Genomic DNA, 26,187 nt, shown 5'->3' with positions numbered 1-26,187 from the left:
ATGTCCTAGTTCAACTTTAAATTTCAGTGTAAAAATAAAACTATCAAGTATTTGTGGGCTACATGAAAAAGCCAGTATTTTCCTTATGTACAAAAGAATAAACTAATCTGCACCCCTTGCATTGTAACATGGTTTGTCCAGGAGCAAACATACTCCTTTTTTATGCTTTGCTCTCCTTAATGACACAGGCCCAGTATGTGTGCCTTAATGACTTGGGGACAGAAAATGTTACGTGCATGCAATATGCAAAATGTCCACAACTTGCAGTGCTTATGCTATTTGTGTCAATATTTTAGTAAAAGTACCCATTTTTACTGGGAAACGCAAGGATCTGCAAGCGAAAATGGTGGGTTCTTGGGGGAGGTGCAAATGTTTGCATCTTCTGGTACAACTAGCTGGGCAGATTGGGAGTCTTTATTGCTGAGTATGGGATAAGCGCATCAATGCATGTATATACCCATATGCAAAGAAGGAATTTTACTTTCCGAGTCCAGCTTAATTAAAGTAGCAATCCCACATAGAAGATTTATTTTTCTTTTTCAAATAGAAAGTTAAGAATTTTTTAAGCATGCACATGACAGTATTTTTTCTTAGCTGTTCTACTACAGATCATTATCTCTTTTTCAAAATCTCTTTTAAGGGCAGACAAGTTTGGCTGCTGGACACAGTCAGTCTGCTATACATACACAGACTCACAGTTCTCAGCTTGTCATGTGATGGTAGAGGGCGAAAAGGAAGGAGAGGATGTCACAGTACAGACAGAACTCAGGGGGGCTTACCAAAGCCTCTCTGTTCACTACATCATGTGCCATATGACTGTGGTTGCCATGGTAGTCCATAATCCGAATCATAATAAAACAAGGAAAAATGGTCACATTCTTCTAATAGCCTGCCACAGTGATTTATGTTAAAAAACAGGGTTGGGCACGGAATAATGATACTCATTATTCCGACGTGGTCATCGGTGCTGTGAAGGGGGTAATACATCATTACCCACTTCACAGCACCGATAACCGTGCCGCGGTTATCGGTAACGTCATCAGCTGGCGCCGCCTTCTTCAGGGATTGGGATCACTTCCAGTCGCATTACAAAGAAGTTGTCCTTGATGGGGAAGGAGCCCTTCCGTCTCTCCACGTCAGGGTAAGTAGTGTCGGGGTAGTCAGCATCGATATGCTGACTACCACCGAAAAAACACTCTATATTTTCATGAGATTGCTGCATTAAGTAAGATTTATGAGGTTGTTCCCTGCTTAGCATAGCAATAGTCTACCTGCAAAAGCCCGGGAATTTTACAGGTAATCAGAAGGTGCCTGTAATCCTAATAATTTCAATGGACCACCTTTAGCACCATCAGGTGCAAATTGTATAGGAAACAGAGGTCAAAGTGGAAACTTTGTTATGGAACTTTTTACATTGAAATGAAGGGCCAGGGGCATTGGGGCTGCCTAGGCCCCCAGAAGATTTAGAAGTTTTGATAGGGTGAAATTGATTTTAGATGCATTTTAACACTATATAATATAATATAATACATATCTCAAATGATGCAAGGCTATCCGACCTGTGTCTTCCATCTCTCCTGTGTCCAATTACCTCTCCTCTGTATCCCTCCACCTCTCCCTCATATCTTCCATGTTACCCTTTATCTTCCGTAATCTGTCCCTCCATCATCACATTGCATCCTTCTCCATCACACTGTGCATGTAATGTAGTGCGCTCTCTATGCTGTGACGTTTTGAGAAAGCTGCCCTAGATAGCACATAAAGGGCTTGCTATATTACATGCTCTTTACTAGGTGAATGGGGGCACAGGGGAACCCAGATTTTTCATAATCCACAAGGAAAAATGAAAAGTAAAAATAAGAAGTTAATGAAAATCTTGGTGATGGGTTCACTTTAAATATTAAGTTTAACACCAGAGTGGGCTATTTTTCTGATTCAAAGAAGACAAAATCCCAATCCTGATGAATTAAAGATATACTCACATACTCCTTTTGGTTTTAAAAAAATATATATTTTTGAAGATAATACTAATACTGAATTATTTTTATAATTGTTAAAAAATATATAGTATAGTGTCTGTCTTTTGGCCACGGAAAGGCATTGGTCCAATCAGTGGTAGAAATACCGTTGGTGCAGCAGGTGCCATGCACCGGGGCCCATGGAGATAATGGGGTCCACTGCATGAAGATGCAGAGGGTTGGGACCCCTGGTTCTCTCCTCCCCACCTCCCTGCACAGGGACCCACAGCTTGCTAGTTCCGCCTCTGGCTCCAATGTTTCCAATATACCTTCTAGTATACCTTAGAACAGCTGGCAAAGTTTGGGCTTCTTGTTACAATTTTTAACTGCATTTGAGAATAAGTTTATTGTGTAACATATTATAGATATTGATGGAGACCTGTGTGCGAGGGATGAGGTTGCTTTGTTATGCTTTCGCTGGTTGTTGTTATGCACTTAACTGAAACAATTACAAAGAACATGTCATTTCTTTCAAATATCAATACAAAGATTTGCAAAAAGGGAGAATCCAAAGATGGAAATGCCTTTTAAGATTAATTTGCTATTAATACTGAAAGCTTGTACTGTAAAGCAACTCAGGGTCAGATTGTTTAAAAAGTTTCCAGCTATTAATTAATTATCGAGGCAACCTGACTTGTGTTTTCTTAGTTACTGTGAGTAACTGACACACTGCTACCGCTGTCACCTTACTTAGAACATGAAGGCAAGTAAGAAGGATGTGATTGTAAACGAGCAATGGCTGGTGAGTGGGAGTGGGAAATGAGGTGACAAAGGGATGGGGGAAGGTAAGAAAAATTAACAGTGGAGGCAAATTACTGGGAAAGGAAAGAAAGGAATTCATGATTTTTAATGACAGCAATTCATGTACTATCAGGACTGCAACAGATCAGATAGATGTTTCTGTCTATATACATATTTCTGTTACCTGTAATTATCAATTTAGTCTCATCGCTGAAGTACAAGAAGCCAGAATGATCATGTTACACTGATGGGTTATAAAACGTAAAAGGGAAAGTGTAACCAAAGATATGCTGTTTCCACTTTTACACACTTACATTTAAAGGACATGTCCACCTTGAAAACAGGTTTTATAATTTACTGCATTAGCGTCAAACACACATATTTGCTTATGATAAATTACAGCACTTCTAACTACTGCCTGGTTGCCTGTGGAGCTATATTTTTTAATCCAGGTAGGTTCCTCCTGGAAACTGACATCTTTCCTGCAGCCTTTGTGTAGCGCAGTCTGCACTCAATATTAAGGGATTCAAAAAACCAGTATGATTATTGGTGTGGGCTGGACAACACAGGAAGGCCATATCACAGCTGACCATAGGCAACCATGCAGTGGTTCTTTAAAGATATACATTATTACAGCAGCAAACTTTGTACTATATATATTTGTCTCTAGTGGACTAACGTTACAACATTTTTAAAAATGTATGCACTTTATTTCATCAGAATGGCATGTTTAGTTGTTTAGGCTTAAGCCATAGCCATTTTGCAGCTCAAGGTCGCATTGATAATGTTAGGAACCCCAACAGCCAGCACCACAAAACCCGGAGTCTGCTCTGAAGTCTGGTGTTCACTGGAGCCCCTAGTGGTGGGGACAGACTGGGCCGCAGACAACAAAGGGTCGTGAGTTGTGCACTGACTGGGGAGAACCCAGCGATAGAGTATAGGAGCACACAGCGGAGTGAAGTCCAGGCAAGGGTCAGGGGTCGGCAGCAGACAGAATATCCAGTAGACAAGCCGAGGTCAGAGGTCACAGGCAAAACAGCAGCGTAAGAGTTCAAGCAATAGGTCAGGGGGCACAGGCGATCAATCGTAGTCAGTAAACAAGGCAAAGGTCGGCAACAATAGTCAGAATAATCAGAGAGCAAAAGGAACACAGCAGGCATAGTATGAGCAAGCAGGAACTATAACCGGCAGGAAGGGCCAATGGGCTTAAACATGCAGGGGCCAATGAACAGTGCCCTGCACAGCAGGGAATACTTAGCCCAGCTGGGCTTTGATTATTTTTGCACACGCACCCGGCTGTCCTAGATGCCGGGACGCGGCGCTGATTACTGCTGGCGTCCGGACCGTTGCCTAGGCAACGGCAGGGAGGAAATTATGTCGCGGTCGTCATGACGACGGCCGGGACTCAGAGACAAGACAGGAAGCAAGTCGCTGTGGTGCCTGGAGCCGCCACGGCTCGTAACAGATAAGAATAAGTTTGCCGATCTTTACTCTAGAATTGGAAACGGATTGTGTAAACCTGGTACTACAGTTTTCAGACAATTATCGGGCCAATCACCTGAAAAATGAGTGTTCAGCCCAATATTGCATTAGTGTGTAGGCTCCAATAATGAACGAGGATCATTTCAAGGCACATAATATAATTTCCTTTGATTTTTAAACTGGACTAAAAATCTTGTTCATCGATGGAATGACGCCGTTCCAGTCCTGCAGTGTGCATGCACTCACGATCAGGATCTCCACAGAGTTTACAAATGAGGAACATGGCTCTGAATTTTTGTTGGATTAGAGATGCTGGCAAGAAAGAAAACCTTATCTAGAGAAGGAAGATGCAATATAAAATAATATGTAAGGACCATATTCTTTCTTATAAGTAAATTATATAAACTATATATTTATATTTATTATATAATCCCTGGTAGGGAGCAAGTGTGCTTTTATTAAAAGATACAGAACTACAGCCCGAAGCCAGACAAGGACAATGGTCCCCAGAGGTTACAGGGCTACCTATTATTTATTATGTTGTGAAATTGGCATAGTCCTAAACTGTTAACTCTTTTAAATAGACAGTAAACAGTCAGCAGACAATGATATGCAAAAATAAAATTGCTTTTATTTTAACATGGCAAGTGTTATAAACATACTAACAAAGCTGCACACTTAGCATGTACAATTTAGCTTTGAATAATATTGTCTGTTGGCCATTTAGTGGAGTGGATTGTTGACCATGTCCATGTGCAAACTTATCCTCAGATGGTGACAAGTGGTTAAAGGTAAAATTTGTGTTACAGTGAATGGCGTGGAGTAACATTCCTCCCAATAGTTGAAGAAATGAAGTGAAGCCGTTAGAGAGCAGTCGGGAAAGCTGCCATGATATTTTTAAGTTGCAGCCAAGATAGGTGCTGTCAGCCTGACTTGTCAGAGTCCCGAGAATGTAGGAGCATGGATGTCTGCCCTAACATTCATTATGAGAGAAGCATATCTGTAGAGACTGTACAGACTGCCCACCTCTGACTAACAAGTGGGGTAGATTGTAGAAAAGTTTAAAGGGGAAAGAGATACCATGTAGTGAGATGAGATCAGGGTAAGTAGAGAGACCCTGATAGCTCTGAGGCTGCAGAGTTAAAGACAAAGTGACTATCCCAATTAGAGAGAGAGTCATACCTGGGTGCAATGAAGTGATGTGATGCAAATGTGATTTATGAAGCCAAGAACTGTGCAGCAGGAAAAGATGCAATAAACATGATTATATATTTCATCACAGAGATGATCTGGTGCCAAATAATGTTAGTTTTTGTAACTGTACTGTGCTACTATGCCTGTATAAATTACACGTCTTACTTTCTTGCTGTTAAACATACATGTGAAGGGGCATCTGTCCACTTAGCTAACCTCTGTTCCTGGGAAGAAGAGGATTGTACTTTGGGAAAAAGAAGATTGCACCTGGGAAGAAGAGGACTGCACCTGGGAAGAAAAAGCCTACACCTGGGAAAAAGAGGTTTGTATCAGGGAAAAATAGGTCTGTACCTGGGTAGAGAAAGTCTCTAAATGGGAAGAAGAGAATTGTACCTGGGAAGAAGAGGTCTGTATCAGGGAAGTGTCACGAGCCGCGGCGGTACTCACAGCCGCCGCGGCTCGCTTCTCATGCGCCCCAGCGTCCCGGCCGTCACCTTGACGACCGGGACGTCATTTCCTCTTCCTGTCCGGCCGTTACCAGGGCAACGGCCAGACGCTAGTACACTAGCGCTGCGTCCCGGCGGTGCTGGTAGCCGGGCGCATGCGCATAGCAGGCAGCCTGTGGGCTGATTAGGCTTATTAACAGGCATTAGCCTGCAACTGTGTAGGTCAGGGGCAAGCCCTGATTGGCCCTGCTGGATACTAGTAAATTAGCCTGCAGGAGTGTGTTCAACTGCTGATTGGTCTGTGTCTGTACTTAAGGCAATGAGGTCTGCTGCCTCATTGCCGGTTATAGCTTCTGTGCTCCAGTCTGCTGACCTGCTTGTTCCAGTCCCGGTATCCTGTATCTACGTTTGACTTCCCGTGTATGACCCTTGGCTTCGTATTGGACTTCGCTTGTGTTTCCTGTGACCCTGATCCTTGGCTTGTTTACCCGTTCTGCTACTTTGCCTGTGACCTCTGACCTCAGCTTGTTCATCATTACTGTTACCTGCTGCCGGCCTTTGTCCTCTGCGTGGACCTGACTCTTCTTGCCTGGGTTCTCCCCAGCCGGTACACACTTCACGACCCTCTGTCAGTCTGCAGCCCAGTCTGTCCCCACCATCAGGGGCTCCAGTGAACACCTGACTGGCAGAGTAGACTCCGGGTTGTGTTGTGCCAGCTGGAGGGGTTCCTAACATTATAACCGGCCCACTCACGGAGACAAGATTAGGATGGATGCAAGTGGATCCACACCGTCTCCGGCACAAACCCTAGCAGGCCATGTTGAGTCTTTGTATCAGATGATGCAGGGATTGGCTGAGCGTATGTCTGTTCAAGAAGAAGCCACAAAAGCTTCACAATCTCCTCCAGATCCCATCTGTGAGCCCAAAATGAATTTACCGGATCGGTTCTCCGGAAATAGAACCTTGTTTCGGAACTTCAGGGAGAGCTGCAAGCTCTATTTTCGGATGAGACCCCGCTCCTCCGGTTCAGAGCAGCAACGAGTTGGGATTATTATTTCCCTTCTACAGGGTGACCCCCAGTCCTGGGCGTTTTCTTTGCCACAGACCAGTCCGGCCATGCAGTCCGTAGACTCCTTCTTTGAGGCATTGGGTTTACTGTATGATGACCCAGATCGAGTGGCCTCCGCGGAAGCTCACCTACGGTCCTTGAAACAAGGCAGACGGTCGGCAGAAGAATACTGCGCGGAATTCCGTAGATGGTCACCTGACAGTGGATGGAACGACCCTGCCTTACGTAGTCAGTTCCGTGTCGGCCTATCTGAACAGATTAAAGATTCGCTGGTGCAATACCCGTCTCCTAGCTCTCTGGAGGATCTGATGCACCTCTCCATTAAAATTGACAGGAGATATAAAGAGCGGAAAACTGAAAAGGAAACGTCATCACCTCCATCCGCCTTCGTTCCTATCTCCCAGGATGGTGAGGAACCAATGCAATTGGGAGCATACCGTCTTTCCTCTGAGGAGAGAGACAGGAGACGGTCACAAGGCTTATGTTTATATTGTGGCGCAAGAGGCCACTTCTCCCGTTCTTGCCCAAACAAGTCGGGAAACGAGCATGCCTAAGGAACGAGGGGAGAGTTCACTTAGGTCTACAAATTGTCTCCCAGAAAAATGCACTATTGGTCCCTGCACAGCTCACGTTCAGTGCTCGTTCTACGAAACTATCAGCCTTCATTGACAGTGGAGCTGCTGGCAACTTCCTTGACATCGAGTTTGCCCGCTCTGCTGGTATTCCGCGGATTAAACTCCAATCTGCCATTACGGTATGTGGCTTAGATGGTAGTCCGTTGCCAGGCGGCAAGATTACTTGGGAGACCCCACCATTACAGTTGAACATTGGCGCTCTCCATTCGGAATCCATAGTCTTACGTCTTATCGAATGTCCTTCGGTTCCTTTAATTCTGGGCCACCCTTGGCTATTCTGCCATACCCCCGTCATGGATTGGGCAAAAGGAGAAATTGTCCAGTGGAGCCCCCATTGTACACAGTCTTGCTTGACACTACCTCTACGTATTATTCAGTCTATTCCGGAGCAGCTCCCTTCTCAGTATCATGACTATTGGGATGTTTTCTCCAAAAAGGCTGCTGACACACTACCACCGCACCGCAATTTCGACTGTGCCATTGAGCTCATTCCGGGCTCTAAATTACCCAAGGGACGCTTGTATCCTCTCTCTGGTCCAGAGACCAAATCCATGCAGGAGTATATTGACGAAAACTTGGAGAAGGGCTTCATCAGGCCATCCAAGTCCCCAGTAGGAGCGGGGTGTTTCTTTGTACCCAAGAAGGACGGTGGACTCAGACCCTGTATCGATTATCGAGGGCTGAACCTTATTACGGTTAAGAACACCTACCCCCTTCCCCTCATCTCCGTTCTTTTTGATCAATTAAGAGGAGCCACTATCTTCACAAAAATTGATCTTCGTGGGGCCTATAATCTCATACGTATTAGAGCAGGTGATGAGTGGAAGACGGCTTTCAACACGCTCTCGGGCCATTACGAATACCTGGTCATGCCGTTTGGCCTTAGTAATGCTCCTGCCGTATTTCAGGACTTGATTAATGAGGTGTTACGTGAGTTCCTGGGACACTTTGTTGTTGTTTACTTAGATGACATCCTCATATATTCAAAATCGTTGTCTGTGCACCAGGGTCATGTCAGACAAATCCTACAGAAATTACGGGAACATCACCTCTACGCTAAACTCGAGAAATGCGAGTTCGAGGTCCAGAAGGTATCCTTCCTCGGTTATATAATCTCCTCAGAAGGTTTCTCCATGGACCCAACCAAGGTCCAAGCAATTCTGGATTGGATACAACCGAATAATCTCAAGGCGGTCCAGAGATTCCTGGGATTCGCCAATTACTACAGGAGGTTTATTGGCGGCTTTGCTGATATCGTGGCTCCTATAGTCACCTTGACCCGCAAAGGAGGTGATCCAACTGTTTGGTCACAACAGGCAATAAATGCATTTAAGACCCTGAAGAAAGCTTTTGTGTCTGCTCAGGTTCTCAGACATCCGGATCCTAGGGTACCGTTTGTTCTTGAGGTAGATGCGTCTGACGTCGGTGCTGGGGCCGTCTTGTCACAAAAAGACCCCCAGACCCACCGCTTACATCCATGTGCCTTTTTTTCCCGTCAGTTCTCATCAGCGGAAACCAACTATGACGTGGGAAACCGAGAATTGCTGGCAATTAAATGGGCCTTTGAGGAATGGCGGCACTGGTTGGAAGGCGCTGCACACCAGATCTCCGTTATAACGGATCATAAAAACTTACAGTATATACAGTCAGCCAAACGTCTGAACCCCCGACAGGCTCGGTGGTCCCTGTTCTTCACTCGGTTCAACTTTATTATCACCTATCGTCCTGGTTCCAAAAATATTCAAGCGGACGCCCTGGCTAGAAGTTTCCTGGCACATCATGCTCCGGTCACCTGCCCAGAGCCTATTGTTCCTGTGTCTATGATTCATGCCGGATTAACTCAAGATTTGAGCTGTACCTTACAAAGGTTCCAGAGGTTGGCTCCTGATAACACTCCGGCAGGATGTTTGTTTGTCCCAGTTCATCTAAGCAAGACAGTCCTTGCTGAGGCACACAACAGTCGGACTGCTGGGCATCCTGGAGTCTACAAAACACTGGAAATCCTTTCCCGTACTGTATGGTGGCCGTCTCTGTCTGCTGACGTCAAGAGTCACGTCCGGTCCTGTGAAGTTTGTGCCAGGAACAAAGTTCCCAGGACTCGCCCGGTAGGTCAGTTAGTTCCGTTGGCCGCCCCTGGTAAACCTTGGACACATCTGTCCATGGACTTTATAGTCGATCTGCCACCCTCTGCGGGACACAATACCATTTGGGTCGTGGTAGACCGGTTCAGCAAGATGGCGCATTTCATTCCACTCACTAGGCTTCCTACTGCTCGAGATTTGGCAATCTTGTTCATTCAACACATTTTCCGCCTCCATGGACTCCCCACAGACATCGTCTCCGATCGGGGTTCCCAGTTCATAGCGCAGTTCTGGAGATCATTCTGTACCCTCCTGGGAATCAAGGTCAGTTTATCATCTGCATACCACCCTCAGTCAAATGGGCAGACTGAAAGGGTTAACCAGTCCTTGGAGAAGTTCTTGCGATGCTACATATCGGAGTTCCATGACAACTGGTCCTCCTTGTTGCCCTGGGCAGAATTTGCCTGTAACAACTCCTGTCACTCATCCACGAAAACCTCTCCGTTCTTTTGCAATTATGGTTTCCACCCCAGATCTAACTCTTTGTATTCACTCCAGTCCGTTGGTATTCAGGAGATCCGTTCCACTGCCAGGGATCTCAGAGTTGTCTGGAAGAAAGTACATTCATCTTTAAAACAAGCCTCACTTGTTGCAAAAAAAATTTCGGACCGACACCGTACCCCCTGCTCTCTTAAGGTTGGCCAGAAAGTCTGGCTGTCTACAAAAAATATCAGGCTGAAGCAACCTTGCAAGAAGTTGGGCCCTAAATTCATCGGGCCGTTTCCCATCATCAAGCAGGTGAACTCTGTTGCATTTAGGTTAAAAATTCCGGGCTCGTTAAGAATTCCAAACACATTTCATTGTTCTCTGTTAAAACCAGTTCTTTATCCAGCTCAAGCCCAGTCTTCAGGCAAGCCACAGAGGTACAGTGTTCAGAAAATCTTGGATTCCAAAAAAGTGCAAGGACAGGTGCACTTTTTGGTACAGTGGAGGAACCGCGGGTTAGAAGAACGCTCTTGGATTCCGCGGAGACAACTCCATGCTCCCAAACAATTGAAGGAATTCTTCAGGAAATTTCCAAGAAAACCTGGGTGTCGGGGTCCCTTGACCCCTCCTCAAGGGGGGGGTACTGTCACGAGCCGCGGCGGTACTCACAGCCGCCGCGGCTCGCTTCTCATGCGCCCCAGCGTCCCGGCCGTCACCTTGACGACCGGGACGTCATTTCCTCTTCCTGTCCGGCCGTTACCAGGGCAACGGCCAGACGCTAGTACACTAGCGCTGCGTCCCGGCGGTGCTGGTAGCCGGGCGCATGCGCATAGCAGGCAGCCTGTGGGCTGATTAGGCTTATTAACAGGCATTAGCCTGCAACTGTGTAGGTCAGGGGCAAGCCCCGATTGGCCCTGCTGGATACTAGTAAATTAGCCTGCAGGAGTGTGTTCAACTGCTGATTGGTCTGTGTCTGTACTTAAGGCAATGAGGTCTGCTGCCTCATTGCTGGTTATAGCTTCTGTGCTCCAGTCTGCTGACCTGCTTGTTCCAGTCCCGGTATCCTGTATCTACGTTTGACTTCCCGTGTATGACCCTTGGCTTCGTATTGGACTTCGCTTGTGTTTCCTGTGACCCTGATCCTTGGCTTGTTTACCCGTTCTGCTACTTTGCCTGTGACCTCTGACCTCAGCTTGTTCATCATTACTGTTACCTGCTGCCGGCCTTTGTCCTCTGCGTGGACCTGACTCTTCTTGCCTGGGTTCTCCCCAGCCGGTACACACTTCACGACCCTCTGTCAGTCTGCAGCCCAGTCTGTCCCCACCATCAGGGGCTCCAGTGAACACCTGACTGGCAGAGTAGACTCCGGGTTGTGTTGTGCCAGCTGGAGGGGTTCCTAACAGGAAGAAGAAGACTGTACCCAGGAAGAAAACTGTACCCGTGAAGAAGAGGACTGTACCCGGGAAGAAGAAGACTGTACCCAGGAAGAAGAAGACTGTACCCGGGAAGAAGAAGACTGTACCCGTGAAGAAGAGGACTGTACCCGGGAAGAAGAAGACTGTACCCAGGAAGAAGAGGATTGTACCCGGGAAGAAGAAGACTGTACCCAGGAAGAAGAGGACTGTACCCGGGAAGAAGAAGACTGTACCCAGGAAGAAGAGGATTGTACCCGGGAAGAAGAAGTGGTGAGTAGGAGATCTCCAGAAGTAAATGCCTGAAAAAAGGCACCTATACTACCACTATTCTACACACTATATACAGATGGACAGAGGGCTACATATACTATAGGCAGATGTGCATTATTGGTTACTCGTAAAGAAATGTGCTCATTAGAAAGATTATTACAAATGTTAGAAAGCTCGAACACATTTATCACACAAAAGCTCTATTATTGAACAAAACATCTCAGACATGGTATAGAAATGTATTTAAAAACAAAAACATATTGTTTTCAGAATAGTGTGTTTATAATATCCATCATACTATATTTTGTGTGTGAACATTTTTGCTTATGTAGCTATGAATATAGTGTCTATTACAGCAAAAAGAGGTGAAATGAATGTGTCAATCATATGATTTTAAGGCATTGAGATGTGTCTCTGATGGTGTAAAGCTCAGCCCTGTGAATGTGACTATTTGCATGCTGCTTTTTCAGTAGGTGACAGATTTCCAAAACACAGCACTGCATTTTCTATTTATGTTAAAGGGAATCTGTCAACGAGGTAACATGTTTTCATTTGACAATTAGAATTTTACTTTTTACATTGCATTAGATTGCATAAATGCCCCCTATCCCCATAGTGAATATTATATGTATTGTTTTGTATTCTTGCGGTACCTGTTTTTCACACCCTCAAAGTGTCAAGATTGTTACTAATGAGTAGGTTTAGTCTGAGAATAGATTCTATCCAGAGAGCAGCATGAGATGTACTGAAATAACATTTATTTTCTAATTATATATAAATGTACACATTTGACAAAATAATTGTATAAGAGTTATTCTTTAAAATTACTAAATATACGATGTGAATTAACTATATGGATTTACGGAATTTAATACCCTTGGCATAGGGTTAACATAAGGGTAGATGTAAGTTGCTGTCGATCTGTCCACAGTGCTGGTCATGCTGCAAGGGGGTTATCCTTATGCAATATATGTATGACTAGCAATGGGGATATTCTCTTAGCAATATATGACTGACAATGGCTATTATATGATTGGCAAAGGTAGTTATCTCAATATGCATGATAGACCCCATTTTCAGCTTCAGGCCCACTAGACCTTTAATCCGTCAATTATTAACTCTCAGTAAGTATGTTAGACAAGTTAACCCGTGCATGACACTCTTGCATTCTAGTCAAATCAAGCTACTTAAGGTGTTAAAAAGATTCTTGTCATGCATTTGGACCTAGCCCAGGCCTCCTCAGGGGAAGAGCGTTAGTTCCCGACGCAAGCGCCTTTTTAATGTGTGTTTATGAGGTAAAATTACCTCACGAAAATGAGTTTGACCCCTCAACTCGTAAATTTAGCCTTTACTACCCCTCCCACGGGGGGAAGGGGGGAATGATGGAAGTTAACTGACTTGACTATTCTAATTTTTTTGTCAAATAATGTCAGTATACCAAATTTCAGATGAGCCCTTTCTGAGAAAATAGTTTTTTCCACACACACACTAATGCACGCCTCTACACATGTGTGTTCATGAGGTAAAATTAACTCACGAAAATGAGTTTGAGCCCTACCAAATTTCAGCCCTTTTTGATTTTTTTTTCCCACACACACTAAGAATTTAGTAGGTCAGTGTATAACTCTGCCCAGCAGGTGGCGCTGCAACTTGGTTTTTTTTTTTTCACACACACACAGACAGACAGACGCCACTAAGCATTTATATATTAGATATATATTGTCTAGTTAGTAGCCCATTATTTATATTGTTGCACATTTACAATCACTGCACATTAATTAACAAGAGGATGTTTACACACTCTACACCTTAACAGTTCCCCAGTTTTGTCCCTCTATTTAGTGCTTTATTCTGTGCACTTACTTTTAAATGGACCAGAAGTGCATCTCAGGAGGACACATCTTAAGGTCTTTGTGAAAGATGAAAATGATGATGGGTCTGTCAAGCATATTGCACACAGATATGCATATATATGCCCATCCTATACTGGTCAGAGAACCCTCAAACTCTCATAGCTAATAATGTATTTCATATATAAACCCCATATCCACCCCCAACTAATATGCAACCAACAACACTGGGGAAATTCAATTACTGTCGATGTCCTGTCAGAGCCTCGCACAATACAGGGGATATTAGGACTGTAAAACATCAGCAATGTTTTACTTGATGTAATACCTGGAAGAATGCGCAGGTACACATCGCGCAAGGCTCCAAGGGGAGTTTGCACTGGTTTGAATTTTCGGCTTTGTGTAGACTCACACACAGACAAATACTCACATGCTCGGTCAGAGGCAGTGAGTCAGCAGCAGAACTTGAAAGAGGATAGATGAATGATACACAGTGTGGCTCACTCAGACAGTACCTGTTAACTGAACGGTGTGAGTCACCCAACACAGGAATCAGTTGCAGCTGGTGTTGCTCTTTGCACAGTTTGATGGTCAGTATTAATAATGGATCTGGATTCTGACTAGCCGATGGGTAGAGAGAGAATCTAGCAAAGTGGAGTGGTTTTATCTGATGTGACGTCACAGACCAGTGAAACGTTTATAGCGTGAACAACAACATAGCCCCAAGCCTTTCTTTGCAGGTTTCCATTTACGATGGTATTAGCTACTGGGCTCCCAGAACTCTGCTCTTGTACCGCCCTCTCCCCACCTAATCCTTCACCCAGGACCATGCAATTTATTTTTTTTATTTATTTTTTTTAGCATAAAAACAAACAATTAACAGAAAATGAAGGCAGTGCACTGCTTTACTCATTGGCCTATTTCAGAAGGGGCCTGGAGCTGTAGCTCCACCAACCCCTATGTTAATCTGTCATAAAGGTATTATAAGCTTCATCAAAAGTCCATCCAAGTTTGACTACAATAAGTGCACATAATAGATAACATAGCAGTTTAGAGGCCTGGTTCTAAAGAACTCACAAACAATATATATTGGAGGGGACTTTCGCAGCAATTTCTCTGGTTATGGTCTATTCTGTCTATCAGCTATAAATACCTTATCGCAACTAAATGTTGTAGATAGACTATTGCAATCTGTTTAACGTAGGCTGAATTTTACCCACTCCTACACATACATAATACAGCAAGTATAGAACAAGTGCAATAGTGCAATACACCAGGGGCTTATTTCTATGAATGTAGACAATGTGACATGGCCAATATGCCCTTCAGTGCTCACATCATGTTCTGCTTATACATAATAGTACACAAAAATAGCACTTAATAGTTACAGGTATGTCCTGAGACATTAATACATTCGGAGAAAGTGAAAGAGAAGAAACTCATTTCCTTTTCACTTGTGGTTTTTCTTCAGGGTAACATAGAGATATAACAGTGACATGACAATCGAAGCCTGGCACAATCAAGCATTTGCTATCACCTGATCAAGCATTCCTGCAGACTTACGTTTATTTGTGGCACAATCACTCACCTTCGCTATGCCGGCTGTTTATCTGGTTGTACTGTTCTGTAAATTCTGTCAAAGACTCCTCTATGGTCTCAGTTCGAGGAACTGAGAGTGAGAATCGACGCTTGAAATTTTTCACCTTGTTCATGATGACAGGATAGACCTAGGAGAGCAAGAGAGATGTGTGTGTCTATGAGAAAGGTTCGAGAAAAGGAAAGAGGAAGCATGTGAGAGAAGAATGGGGAGTGAAGGGAAGGGAGAGATGGATTAAATAGTGAGACTGGCGAGGGAAGGAAAAGAAAGGAAAGGTATGATGTGGACATGAGTGAGCACAGTAAGTTTGGGTAGGGGGGCAGAAAGGTCCCTTGTGATTAGAAAGAGAGACAGCTTATGAAAAGAGAGAGACAGCTTACATACGTTATACAGAACTGAATAGAGATACAAATAACCATGAATCAGCTTTGGAGTGAAGAATATATTCAAGAAGTAGAGAGAAGTGCAGGCTGCCTGTGTAAGGAGCAGAATGAGAGCGTGTGGGAGGGCTACATCTGCTGCATCTCTTATCACTGTCTTGTAGATGTGATAAAAGACATTCTCCACTAACACAAGCCACGGCATACCTGATCATTATGGCATTGGTAGATTGCAAGCTCTTCTGGTGACCTGTATACATCATCTAGCCCTACACTTTTAATAAGCTGTCCGTGCTCATGTAATAATGCTTGCATTCTTAGTACCATGTTTTATCAGTCAATAATACTAGGACAGGAATTACTCCACTTCTTCATTTGCAGGCTCTTTTTTTCATAAGCTTAATCACGCTGTAACAAAATACATGATACTGCACCTGTGTGTGACTGGAGTGTTGCTGAGCTGAGTCACAGAAGGTGTTAATGATCTCTGTGCTTCCCCTTTAATGTGGAGCTACTTCTGCTTTTTTGCTGGAAATTTGTTCCCAGGAATGTATCATATTTACTAAGTAAACACAACCCATCCTTCTATATGGGAAGGATCTTACCTGCTGCCCATCCCTATAAATAGTGCATTAGAGACGATAAGACATTATTGTTACACAAGTAATAGAAACCTTCGGGCTGCCAGGTCAGCAAAGTTCATGGCACGTGTAAAAACACTGAAGGTCATTTGCAAACACACCTAAGCCACCCCCACCCCACACACACACACACTACATTGATTTTGCACCAGTGTAATTTAAGTAGTATCATTCCCATTGTCGCTAGCTGGTCCTAATTTCCAGGTTTTAAAGAGTTGCCCTTAGAAAATTATGTAATGTCCCTATTTTTCCATACTGCACAACGGCACAGTAAAAGTTCGTCTTTTATTTATAGATGCATTTCTCACTTTCTGATTTTATTCTCTGGGGTGTATAAGATGTATAAGTTAATATTTATGGAATAGCAACATTTAAAATGCAAAACGAATAGCGACGTAGACAAGTTTAGAAAACATAATTACTGGGGTTGCACTGCATCAAGCCATGGTGGGAATTGTAGAGCATCGACCTTTAAGAAGACTGTACCACAAATGACATGCTTAGATGCACCTGCTCCTTACCAAAGTGCCCCTGATGAGGTATTTAAAATGTTGGAACTATGATTCCTGATTTCAGTTTTCTTTAACCCCTTAATTACTCACATGTGTTTAGTTTCACTAACTGCATCTGGAAACATATATAAAAACCATAATTTTTACAGGGTGTCTCTGCTACAGATAAAAACCTTCTACCTATCTGAGAAATGACGGCAGGAATATTTGGTTCACAGTTCACCAGATGCAAAAGCCAAAACATGTTACAGCAGCATTTCCATAAATTATGACTTAAAATGTGACATTTTCTTTTTAAGATATTTGAGGTGAAGTGTTCTACTCTGGTGAAGGGTAGTAATTTATTTTGCACTTACAGACCAGAGTCCTGCTTTGCATGTGAATAGTTTTACAGTATGAGGTTATTGCTGATTGATGATTTGAGCTAAGGAATGCAGAAGTAACTTGAAAGGACTGTTATAGACATAAATATAAAATGTTTTTCCTGCACAACTCTTTGCTATAGATACTGATATTAATATCATACTAGCCATGTATTCACATGGTCCACAGTAAGGCTATGGATGGGCACAGTTCTATTATAGTAGTAGCAAGCATTATCTGCATCCAATGTGGCTCACAGGTCGGGGGACCTGTTATCTCAGGGGGCTCATGCTTATTATTTTATGAACTTACTTTGTAACAAAACTTTTGATAAAGGGGGCTATGCTGTAACCCTAAAACATAATAAAATTCTTGCTCCAAACTTAATTTTATTAATCAGACTTTCAGATAGAACATTTTTCAAAATCATCTCTCATGGAGATGTGAGCCAGGGATCAACAATTTTTGTTGATCATAATTCTTATGGGTGACCATATTTGTTACCTCGATACTGCCTGTCAGATACTGCCTGTCTGTGTATTCCACTGGATTGCAGTCATCATCAACATCATCATCATCATCAACATTTATTTATATAGCGCCAGCAAATTCCGTAGCGCTTTACAATTGGGAACAAACATTAATAAGACAATACTGGGTAATACATACAGACAGAGAGGTAAGAGAACCCTGCTTGATAGCTTACAATCTATAGGACAATGGGAGTTAGAAACACAAGGGCATGTCATGATGGATTGGACACAGAATTTCATTGCAGGTAGCATAAACAACCCTATGTGAAAATGTGTGATATACTTACACAGGCATGTGTGACTCTATACCAAAAATTCTACTCTTATGGTCTTGGTGCCACTTGTTCCGTCAGATTTCCTAGAATTTCCTTAACCAAAGAAGAAATAAATGGTAGGAATTACACAGTCTGATTTTTGGATAAGTCATCTATGTCGGTTATTGAAAATGCTGACCAACATGTAAAACAGTGAAAAAAGAATTTGGGATGTAAGCACCACAAATCCATAAACATGTTATAATACACAACACAGATACAAATGCTATATTCAGCTTAACAAGCAAGAAGACGCTTCTGAGAGACAAATGAGGGTGTTTTTTTGTACCCAAAACAGAAAGAAAGAAAGGAGTGAGGAATTTTGATCCAAAAGGATATTTGGGAGATTTTATAAGCTGACAAAGTTAAAATGTGCAAACCCCATAGCATCCAAGCCAACATTTGCCTTCATTGGCCAACGTACACACGAGTAATCAAAGCTAATTGCTGACAGGTTGCTATAGGTTACTGCCCATTTGCTGTTCATTAGTAAAGACTCCCTACTTTGTTGTACAGCAAAGAAAAATAAAAAAATTATAAACAGTAACAAAGTGGGAAGCACGGTGGCTTAGTGGTTAGCACTTCTGCCTCACAGCACTGGCGTCATGAATTCGATTCACAACCATGATAAACATAGGACACCTGCGCTCCCTAAAGAAAAATATTATGCAGCCAAAGGAAAAAAAGATTTTGGAGAAAAAGGTCCCAATCTCCTAAGATATATTATAACAATAGTATCCCTGGCGCAATAAGGGGATCAAGGTACCCTTGGATAGTATAAAATAGCAGATTTAATGTATTGTATAGGAAACATAAATAAACAAGACGAGTGATCACTCCAAAGTCAAATTGTCAATAAATAAGTCCATAAACATATGATGGATGTACAGCAGTATAGAAATGGACACAAATAGAGTGTTAGTTAGGACCAATAAAACCATAAATCATTCAATGGAGTAGTGCAAATACCCAAAAGAATAGTCTTATAAATGTGCACAAAAAAACAACCAAAAATATGTTAATATAAGATTCAATATCCACAATAACCAGAATCCTTAAGAGGATTTACCTCTAAGGGAAAGTTCTTGCATGAAGATAAAAGTCTATTGATCCAAATGTGTAATAATGTCCAGGATCCAATAAATATAAAAGGGCCTTATGGATCTTGCTATATCTTAGCAATGGAGGGTATTGGGTGCAGTTGTGGTAGTGAATGTTCCAAGGGCTGGAAGAATGTAAACAAAAGGTCTGTCGTCTGGAACTCCGATAGTAGTACTTACCCTGCACCTTAGTCGGTCCTCCGATAACTACGGTCCACAGGTGACTCCTCTGCTTCACGCGCCGTCTTCTCCTACCTCATGTCAGAATATTGTCCACCAAGGTCTGTATTAAAGGTGCGCATGCGTTAATAGCGGTATTGACTGCTATTGTATAGTCCATAAAAAAGTATAGATTGACAATGACAAGCTAAAGAAAAGTGTTGAGGTGAAAATCAATATTTAAACCTCCCGGTGCAAGGGTTCACAAGGTATAAATATGTTTAGTTTCTTTTCGAGATATTGCTTTCACATAATCTCCTCCTCCCCATGATTTATTAACTTTCTGTATACCAATAAATTTCAATTGGGTTGGATCATGATTATGATATTTGAAAAGTGTTCTGGAATACTATGTGTTTTCAACTGATTCCTAATATTTCTCTGATGCTCTGCAATTCTGATTGATAATTTCCTGATTGTCCTCCCCACGTATTGCTTTCCACAAGGGCACTCTAACAAATATACAATACCAGATGTATTGCAACTCAATCTATCTTTGATGTCAAAATTTTCACGGGTTACATTAGAAGTGAACGAAGTCACTGATTTCGTATACTTAACCTTACTGGTTTTACAGGCCACACATTTATTGCAGTAAAAATAGTCCTTCGTTGTTTCATTTAAACAAGTACTTGTTCTTTTGTTTTTTTGGGGGGGCTATAGTGCTTTTGACTAATCTAGTTTTTAGATTGTCCGATTTTTTATATACAAATTTAGGCTTTGAGGTCAAAAACTTCTTTAAATCACTATCGCCCAAAAGGATATTCCAATGTTTATGTATAATGTTCTCAACTTTTTTTTTGAGTCCCTGTTTTATTTGGTAATGAAGGGAAGATTTAGCACTTGTATTATATTCAGATTGTCATCATTAGTTCCATTCTTCACCAAGATATTTTCTCTGTCAGTTTCTCTTAATTGTCAATAGGCTTTTTCAATCGTCTTTTTTTTATAATCTTTCTCCAAAAATCTCTCTTCTAAAATCTTAGCTTGTTCATCATAATGTCTTAAGTGTGTACAATTTCTTCTCAGTCTGGTGTATTGCCCCTTAGGGATATTGTTCAATGTTCACCAGTTATAATGGTGACTGCTCGAGGTGTGAATATAGGAATTGCAGTCAACAGGTTTAAAAAAAGACTTGGTGGCAAGTTGGCCATCTTCAATAAATATTTCTAAATCAGGAAATTTCACACTCTGATTGCTGATATTACTGGTGAGTACAATATTGAGATTATTCGTATTTATATACGTCAGAAATTGGCTGAGCTGTGTCTGGTCCCCCGTCCAGACACAGAACTCATCATCTATAAATCTACACCATTTAAGAATGTAGTCAGAATAAGGATAGTTATTCCAAATATTTGCGTAACGGGGCGAAAATTTTGTGCCCATTGCAGTCCCGCGAACCTGTTTGTAGTATTTCCCACCAGACCAGAAGTAATTGTGATTTAACACAAATGATATGCTATCTACAAGGAAATCAATCTATTCCTGAAGAAGATCAGACTCAGTTTCCAAAATAGCCCTTGTATGGTTACAGCCAACTTGATGTTCGATGATAGTATATAGAGACCACATCACAGGTTAGAAGAAAGAAATGAGTTTCCCCTGTGATGTCATTCAAAATTCCAAGTAGATGACCAGTATCTCTCAAATAGCTTTTTTGCTTCACTACCAGAGGCTGAAGATATGAGTCAATGTAACTAGATAAGTTTGTTGTAAGGGACCCAATGCCAGAAACAATTGGTTTACCTGGTGGGTTTACCATTGTTTTATACAATCGCGGTCAATACCGCTATTAACGCATGCACATGCGCACCTTTAATACAGACATTGGTGGACAATATTCTGACATGTGGTAGGAGAAGACAGCGCGCAAAGCAGAGGAGTCACCTGCGGACCGTAGTTATCGGAGGACTGACTAAGGTGCAGGGTAAGTCCTACTATCCAAGTTCCAGACCACAGACATTTTGTTTACTTTCTTCCAACCCTTGGAACGTTCACTACCGTGACTGCACCCAATACCCTTCATTGCTAAGGTATAGCAAGATCCATAAGGCCCTTTTATATTTATTGGATCCTGGACATTATTACACATTTGGATCAATAGACTTTTTTTTATCTTTATGCAAGAACTTTACCTTAGAGGTAAATCCTCTTAAGGATTCTGGTTATTGTGGATATTGAGTCTTATATTAACATATTTTTGGTTGTTTTTTCGTGCACATTTATGAGACTCTTCTTTTGTGTATTTGCACTACTCCATTGAATGATTTATGGTTTTATTGGTCCTAACTAACACTATATTTGTGTCCATTTCTATACTGCTGTACATCCCTTCTATGTTTATGGACTTATTTATTGACAATTTGACTTTGGAGTGATCACTCGTGTGGTTTATTTTTTATATACAATACATTAAATCTGCTATTTTATACTATCCAAGGATACCGTGTTCCCCTTATTGCGCCAGGGATACTATTGGATTCACAACCATGGCCTTATCTGTGTGGAGTTTGTATGTTCTCCCTGTGTTTCCATGGGTTTTCTCCGGGTGCTGCGATTTTCGCCCATGCTCCAAAAACATACTGGTAGGTTAATTGGCTGCTATCAAATTGACCTTAGTCTTTCTCTCTCTTTGTGTATGTTAGAGAATTTAGATTGTTAGCTCCAATGGGGCAGCGTCTGATGTGAGTGAGTTCTCTGTACAGTGTTGTGGAATTAGTGGCGCTATATAAATAGATGAAGATGATGATGAAATTGTTCTAGTTACACTTAGATTACTTTTCCTAATAACACAAGAGCAATTGCCATCTAAGTTTTTAAAACTAATAGGGGGAAATTCAATTAGCTGCATACTTTTTCTGTTACTACGATAGAAATCTCTGCTCAATTTTCCTTGTATCTCTATGGGGCACAAGGAAAAACAAGTGGAGATTTCTGTAAAAATCTCTGCTGCGAAAGTCTCAGGAATGTCCGCGAGAAGGTTTCATGCACTAGAGAGGTACTGCAAAGTTAAAATAATTTAAAGGACAATTACCAAAAGAGGTAAGCTTGTCTGCAGCATGAGGTTAGCACATTATATAAGTAGTTTGATGTCATATATTTGTTATACATAATCAGACACTAACCAACCAGTGAGTACACTTTTATTGTAGAAATAAGATCTAGCAAGTACCGGTCATTATCAAATTCCTATCTCTGCACTTAAGAAATTGCACAAGGTATAATGCTTGCAGGGAAAGGGTTTGGCATGCAGCAGAATGTGACCAACAGACAGTTGCCCTAATTGCAGAAAACATGACTTCACAATTTATTCAAATACAAAAATATTAAATGCAAATAGAAATGTTTTATGTGTTTTATACACTTACTCCACACCTACCCTTACTCTACATTTCTCTTCAGAACAACATTTTTTTGTGATTAAATGTGAAATTTGCCATCTTTGGAAGACTTAATACCCAAAATGTAAACACTTGTGAAGAGAATTTTACTGATATATTTACAAGTGATTCATGAAAAACTTATTCTCAATTATATCACTTTTATGATTGCTGCAATATACAATTTTCTTGTCAGGGAAAGTTATTTATTGAGTCAAATCACTGATCTAAATATGGGATAGACTTTTACAGAAAGATGATGGGCTTCCATAAGTAACTTTGAAAGTAAGAGAGCTTTTCAAGAGAAGACAATTTTGGGCACGTTCCTCAATAATGTTTTAAATAGATTCTTTTGCAAAGTACACCATTATCTACAATTCCATTTTTTTTATATTCCTTTTCTTTCCCGTAATCCTTTTAACTCTTCCCAGAGCCCTCCTGTCAGTCTTATTGAGATGTGTGAATCCTCAGGATAGGAGCTTGTGGGTATGGCATAGTGGCAAAGAAAACATGTGACATTGGGGGGGGGGGTGCAGTGTGCCATTATTGGGGGTGTGGCCAGGTCTAGAAATAACCAAAATATTTCAGAAAACAGTCAAAGAGTTCGCAGACACAACCTCCTGAATTTGCACATACCTTGAATAAATAGTATGTAAATATAAATGTGTTTAACTGGTAAGAAAGTTATGGGTTTTACTCTCAAGTTCCTCACTATTACATAATGATTTATATAAAAGCTCAGTGACATTGCTTGTTATTAGAGGTCAGCTAATCACACTAAATAAACACAGAAGCTTATCACATATATTTCAATTCATAATATCACATGTGTTAAACAGTAAGATATGCGAATGAGCAACTTAAGTATCAAATATCACTTTATTTATTATTGTTGATTATGAGCCTTTGATGTGTAAAACTCTAAAAACCATCTTGTTACAATCAGATATTTAGTGAACTTGTTACCAAAATAATATTGTATTTACTTTGACAGTATACCGACAACTAACTATATTTTATACTTCATATTACTACTTGACATAACAAGGCTTCGTTACTTAGAAAACAGACTAAACAGTCATTCTCACACTATAGTTAAAAATGGCTCCTACTATTGTAGATTTAAGAAATGAAATGTTGATTGTTTATGTTTTTACTGGTGTTGGTAAGAAAATCTTTATGTGATATTTTCTAGAACCTTTGTTTTTTTTGTGCATTTACACTGCTTTGTATAGGTATATCATACTGAAAATACAAGTTTTGCCCTGAAGCAGATATGAACAAAATTATGGCTACATTTTGCGCTTTGCGATAAAACCGGCTGTTTCCCAGAGGTGTGAAGTTCCGCACAATTTTTTAGTTTCACTTTTGCTTCACAACTCCATATACCTCACAGCATTGAGACATAGAAAATTGGGATGAAATAAGCCCTACCCCCAATCTACCAAATCCCCGCCTTTAATCCTCTCCAAAACAACAGCTATGGGCGAAACCCCACCCGCTTTTACGTAAACCCCATTCACAATTCGGGACTGTCCTGCCACAATTAAGACAGTAGAGAGGAATGATTTCACAATATACTCTAAATTCACATTTTGCAGTTGTCTATGAATAGAGCTGGAACTCCATGTAACGCCAACACTCAGTTCATTCTGTTGTGTGATGTGGTTGGGGCAGATCAGTGAATATTTAAAGACCACATTCCGCCAACAATACATGTGAAATTCTGTAGCCAAATACAGAATGAGTCTAATATTTCTTGGAACAGTTTTGAAAACTTTGCTCCTCTCCACCTAAAGTCGTGAAGAACGGCTTTTCTAGCAGTACCTGTAGCCCTCGTACATACTATAAAGTAGGTTGTTTTCAGACATTAAGTAAAAGCCATGCATACTTGCTAACATATAAAATAACGTCCTGGGAAACTTTACTGCTGAGCCTGTGTGCATAAGCAGGTCCAATCCAAAACTGTCTGTCCCAAGTGACTGATGAAGTACTCCTAGGAGCATGCAATCCCCATCAAGTCATGTTCACTGAAGTTTATGTTAATACATCTTTTTGCATTTTAGGAATTCTTCTTATATATATATATATATATATATATGTGTATGTAGAAGCTTGTTTGTTTGTTGGCAAATATCTTCCACAGCTCTAAAGGTAAGACTGCCATATCTTACATAGTTATTTAGTATTGAAAAAGTAAGCTATTAGATCACATAGCCCCAACGCAACAATGCGACAAAGTGACAGAGCGACAAATATTGAAACATAAGTTTTTGGTTGTAAACAACTGTTTGACTGCTATAACGAAACCTCGCGACAACACGACATCACGACAACGCTACAAATCTTATTTTGCTAAATTGCATTTTTGGTCTTTTTACCAAATAATTTGCTAATATATTAAAACTGTTACACATTACAAATCGGACCTGCGCTACGCCGAGTGACCCTGCTTGTTACTTTATAAAGCCTACAGAGTTAGAACAGATTCCCCGAATTACTTTTAATATAGACACATATAAAAATGTTACTGTGTAGTTGGTTAGCACTGCAAAGTGACTAAAATGTGCAGTGACAAATAATTAGAAACCTTGCACTGACATTGGGAATATGGGACAGCTGCTAACTTTAGCTATAGACAGTCAAACCCTGTGTGACCCGCCACGCCTGTATCACAATACTGTTCTGGGGTGATTGGCAATTTTCACAGATCACTGTGCAATGTTCTTATGCTGCACATCAAGCCTAAAGAAAGTTGTGTGAAGCGATGTAAGGAAATTAAACATTATGCATTCATTCAATTTCAGAACGGACAACACTAGTCAGCTAAAGCGTTGCATCACGAGTATCACTGTAAAAAAAAAGTTATGCAGACCGCAAGGCCCATGCAGGCACAAAAGGGTTAAGAGGGCAGATGCCAGTGAATATCATTCATTTATCAAACTGTTTTGAGATGCACCTCCAGCCGGGATGTGAAACTTCCTCTGTCAGATTTTTCTCCCTGCCGCTGCTTCTATAAATAAACCCATTCTTCCCTCTTCTGCCCTCCCACACGCCTGTGGGGAGGACAACAGTAGACTGGTGTCTGTGGATGTGCAAAACTATATGTACCTGCTGCTTATCATTTGTCTTTGTGTGCAAACATTTCTACATTTCCTAAAGAGAAATTGTGTTCTATCTCAGACCAAGGTTGACAGATTATTATTACACAGTTAGTTTTTTTTACCATTAGGTTCTAGAATAAGATCAACCATCTAGATTCAAGAATCTGCTGCAGAGAAACCTTTAACCTTTGAACTACTCAACTACAGATGATTTGATTGGTGGTGTTCAACCTTCTTTGAGGTGGGACACTGAGTGTCACTGTACCATTGTTTGGGTACCTGAAAAAAGTGGTTAATAACAGAACATATTGCACAGCTAAGAAGCTTCTGGAATCCCACTTTGTAAACCCACAG

At 41.4% G+C, this 26,187-nt stretch overlaps 1 protein-coding gene across 6 annotated transcripts in view; it reads right to left on the bottom strand.

The window, feature by feature from the left end:
* Positions 1-26,187, bottom strand: part of CDK18 (cyclin dependent kinase 18) — an 84,724-nt gene that overhangs the window by 44,028 nt on the left and 14,509 nt on the right. For 2 of the 6 annotated variants that reach the window (XM_075196134.1, XM_075196138.1), the window contains 3 exons: positions 19,308-19,410; positions 18,001-18,071; positions 15,276-15,414 (listed from right to left, as the gene is read on the bottom strand). In XM_075196134.1, coding sequence (XP_075052235.1) covers positions 15,276-15,399 — 124 coding nt within the window. In that variant the 5' untranslated portion in view covers positions 15,400-15,414; positions 18,001-18,071; positions 19,308-19,410. The remainder of the gene's footprint in view (positions 1-15,275; positions 15,415-18,000; positions 18,072-19,307; positions 19,411-26,187) is intronic. The other 4 variants (XM_075196133.1, XM_075196137.1, XM_075196135.1 and 1 more) reach the window with 2 other exon arrangements.

The sequence above is a fragment of the Mixophyes fleayi genome, chromosome 2 (assembly GCF_038048845.1).
Source record: "Mixophyes fleayi isolate aMixFle1 chromosome 2, aMixFle1.hap1, whole genome shotgun sequence".
NCBI lineage: Eukaryota > Metazoa > Chordata > Amphibia > Anura > Limnodynastidae > Mixophyes > Mixophyes fleayi.
The sequence above is the reverse complement of the archived record's forward strand: the minus strand, read 5'-3'. Positions and strand labels throughout refer to the sequence as shown.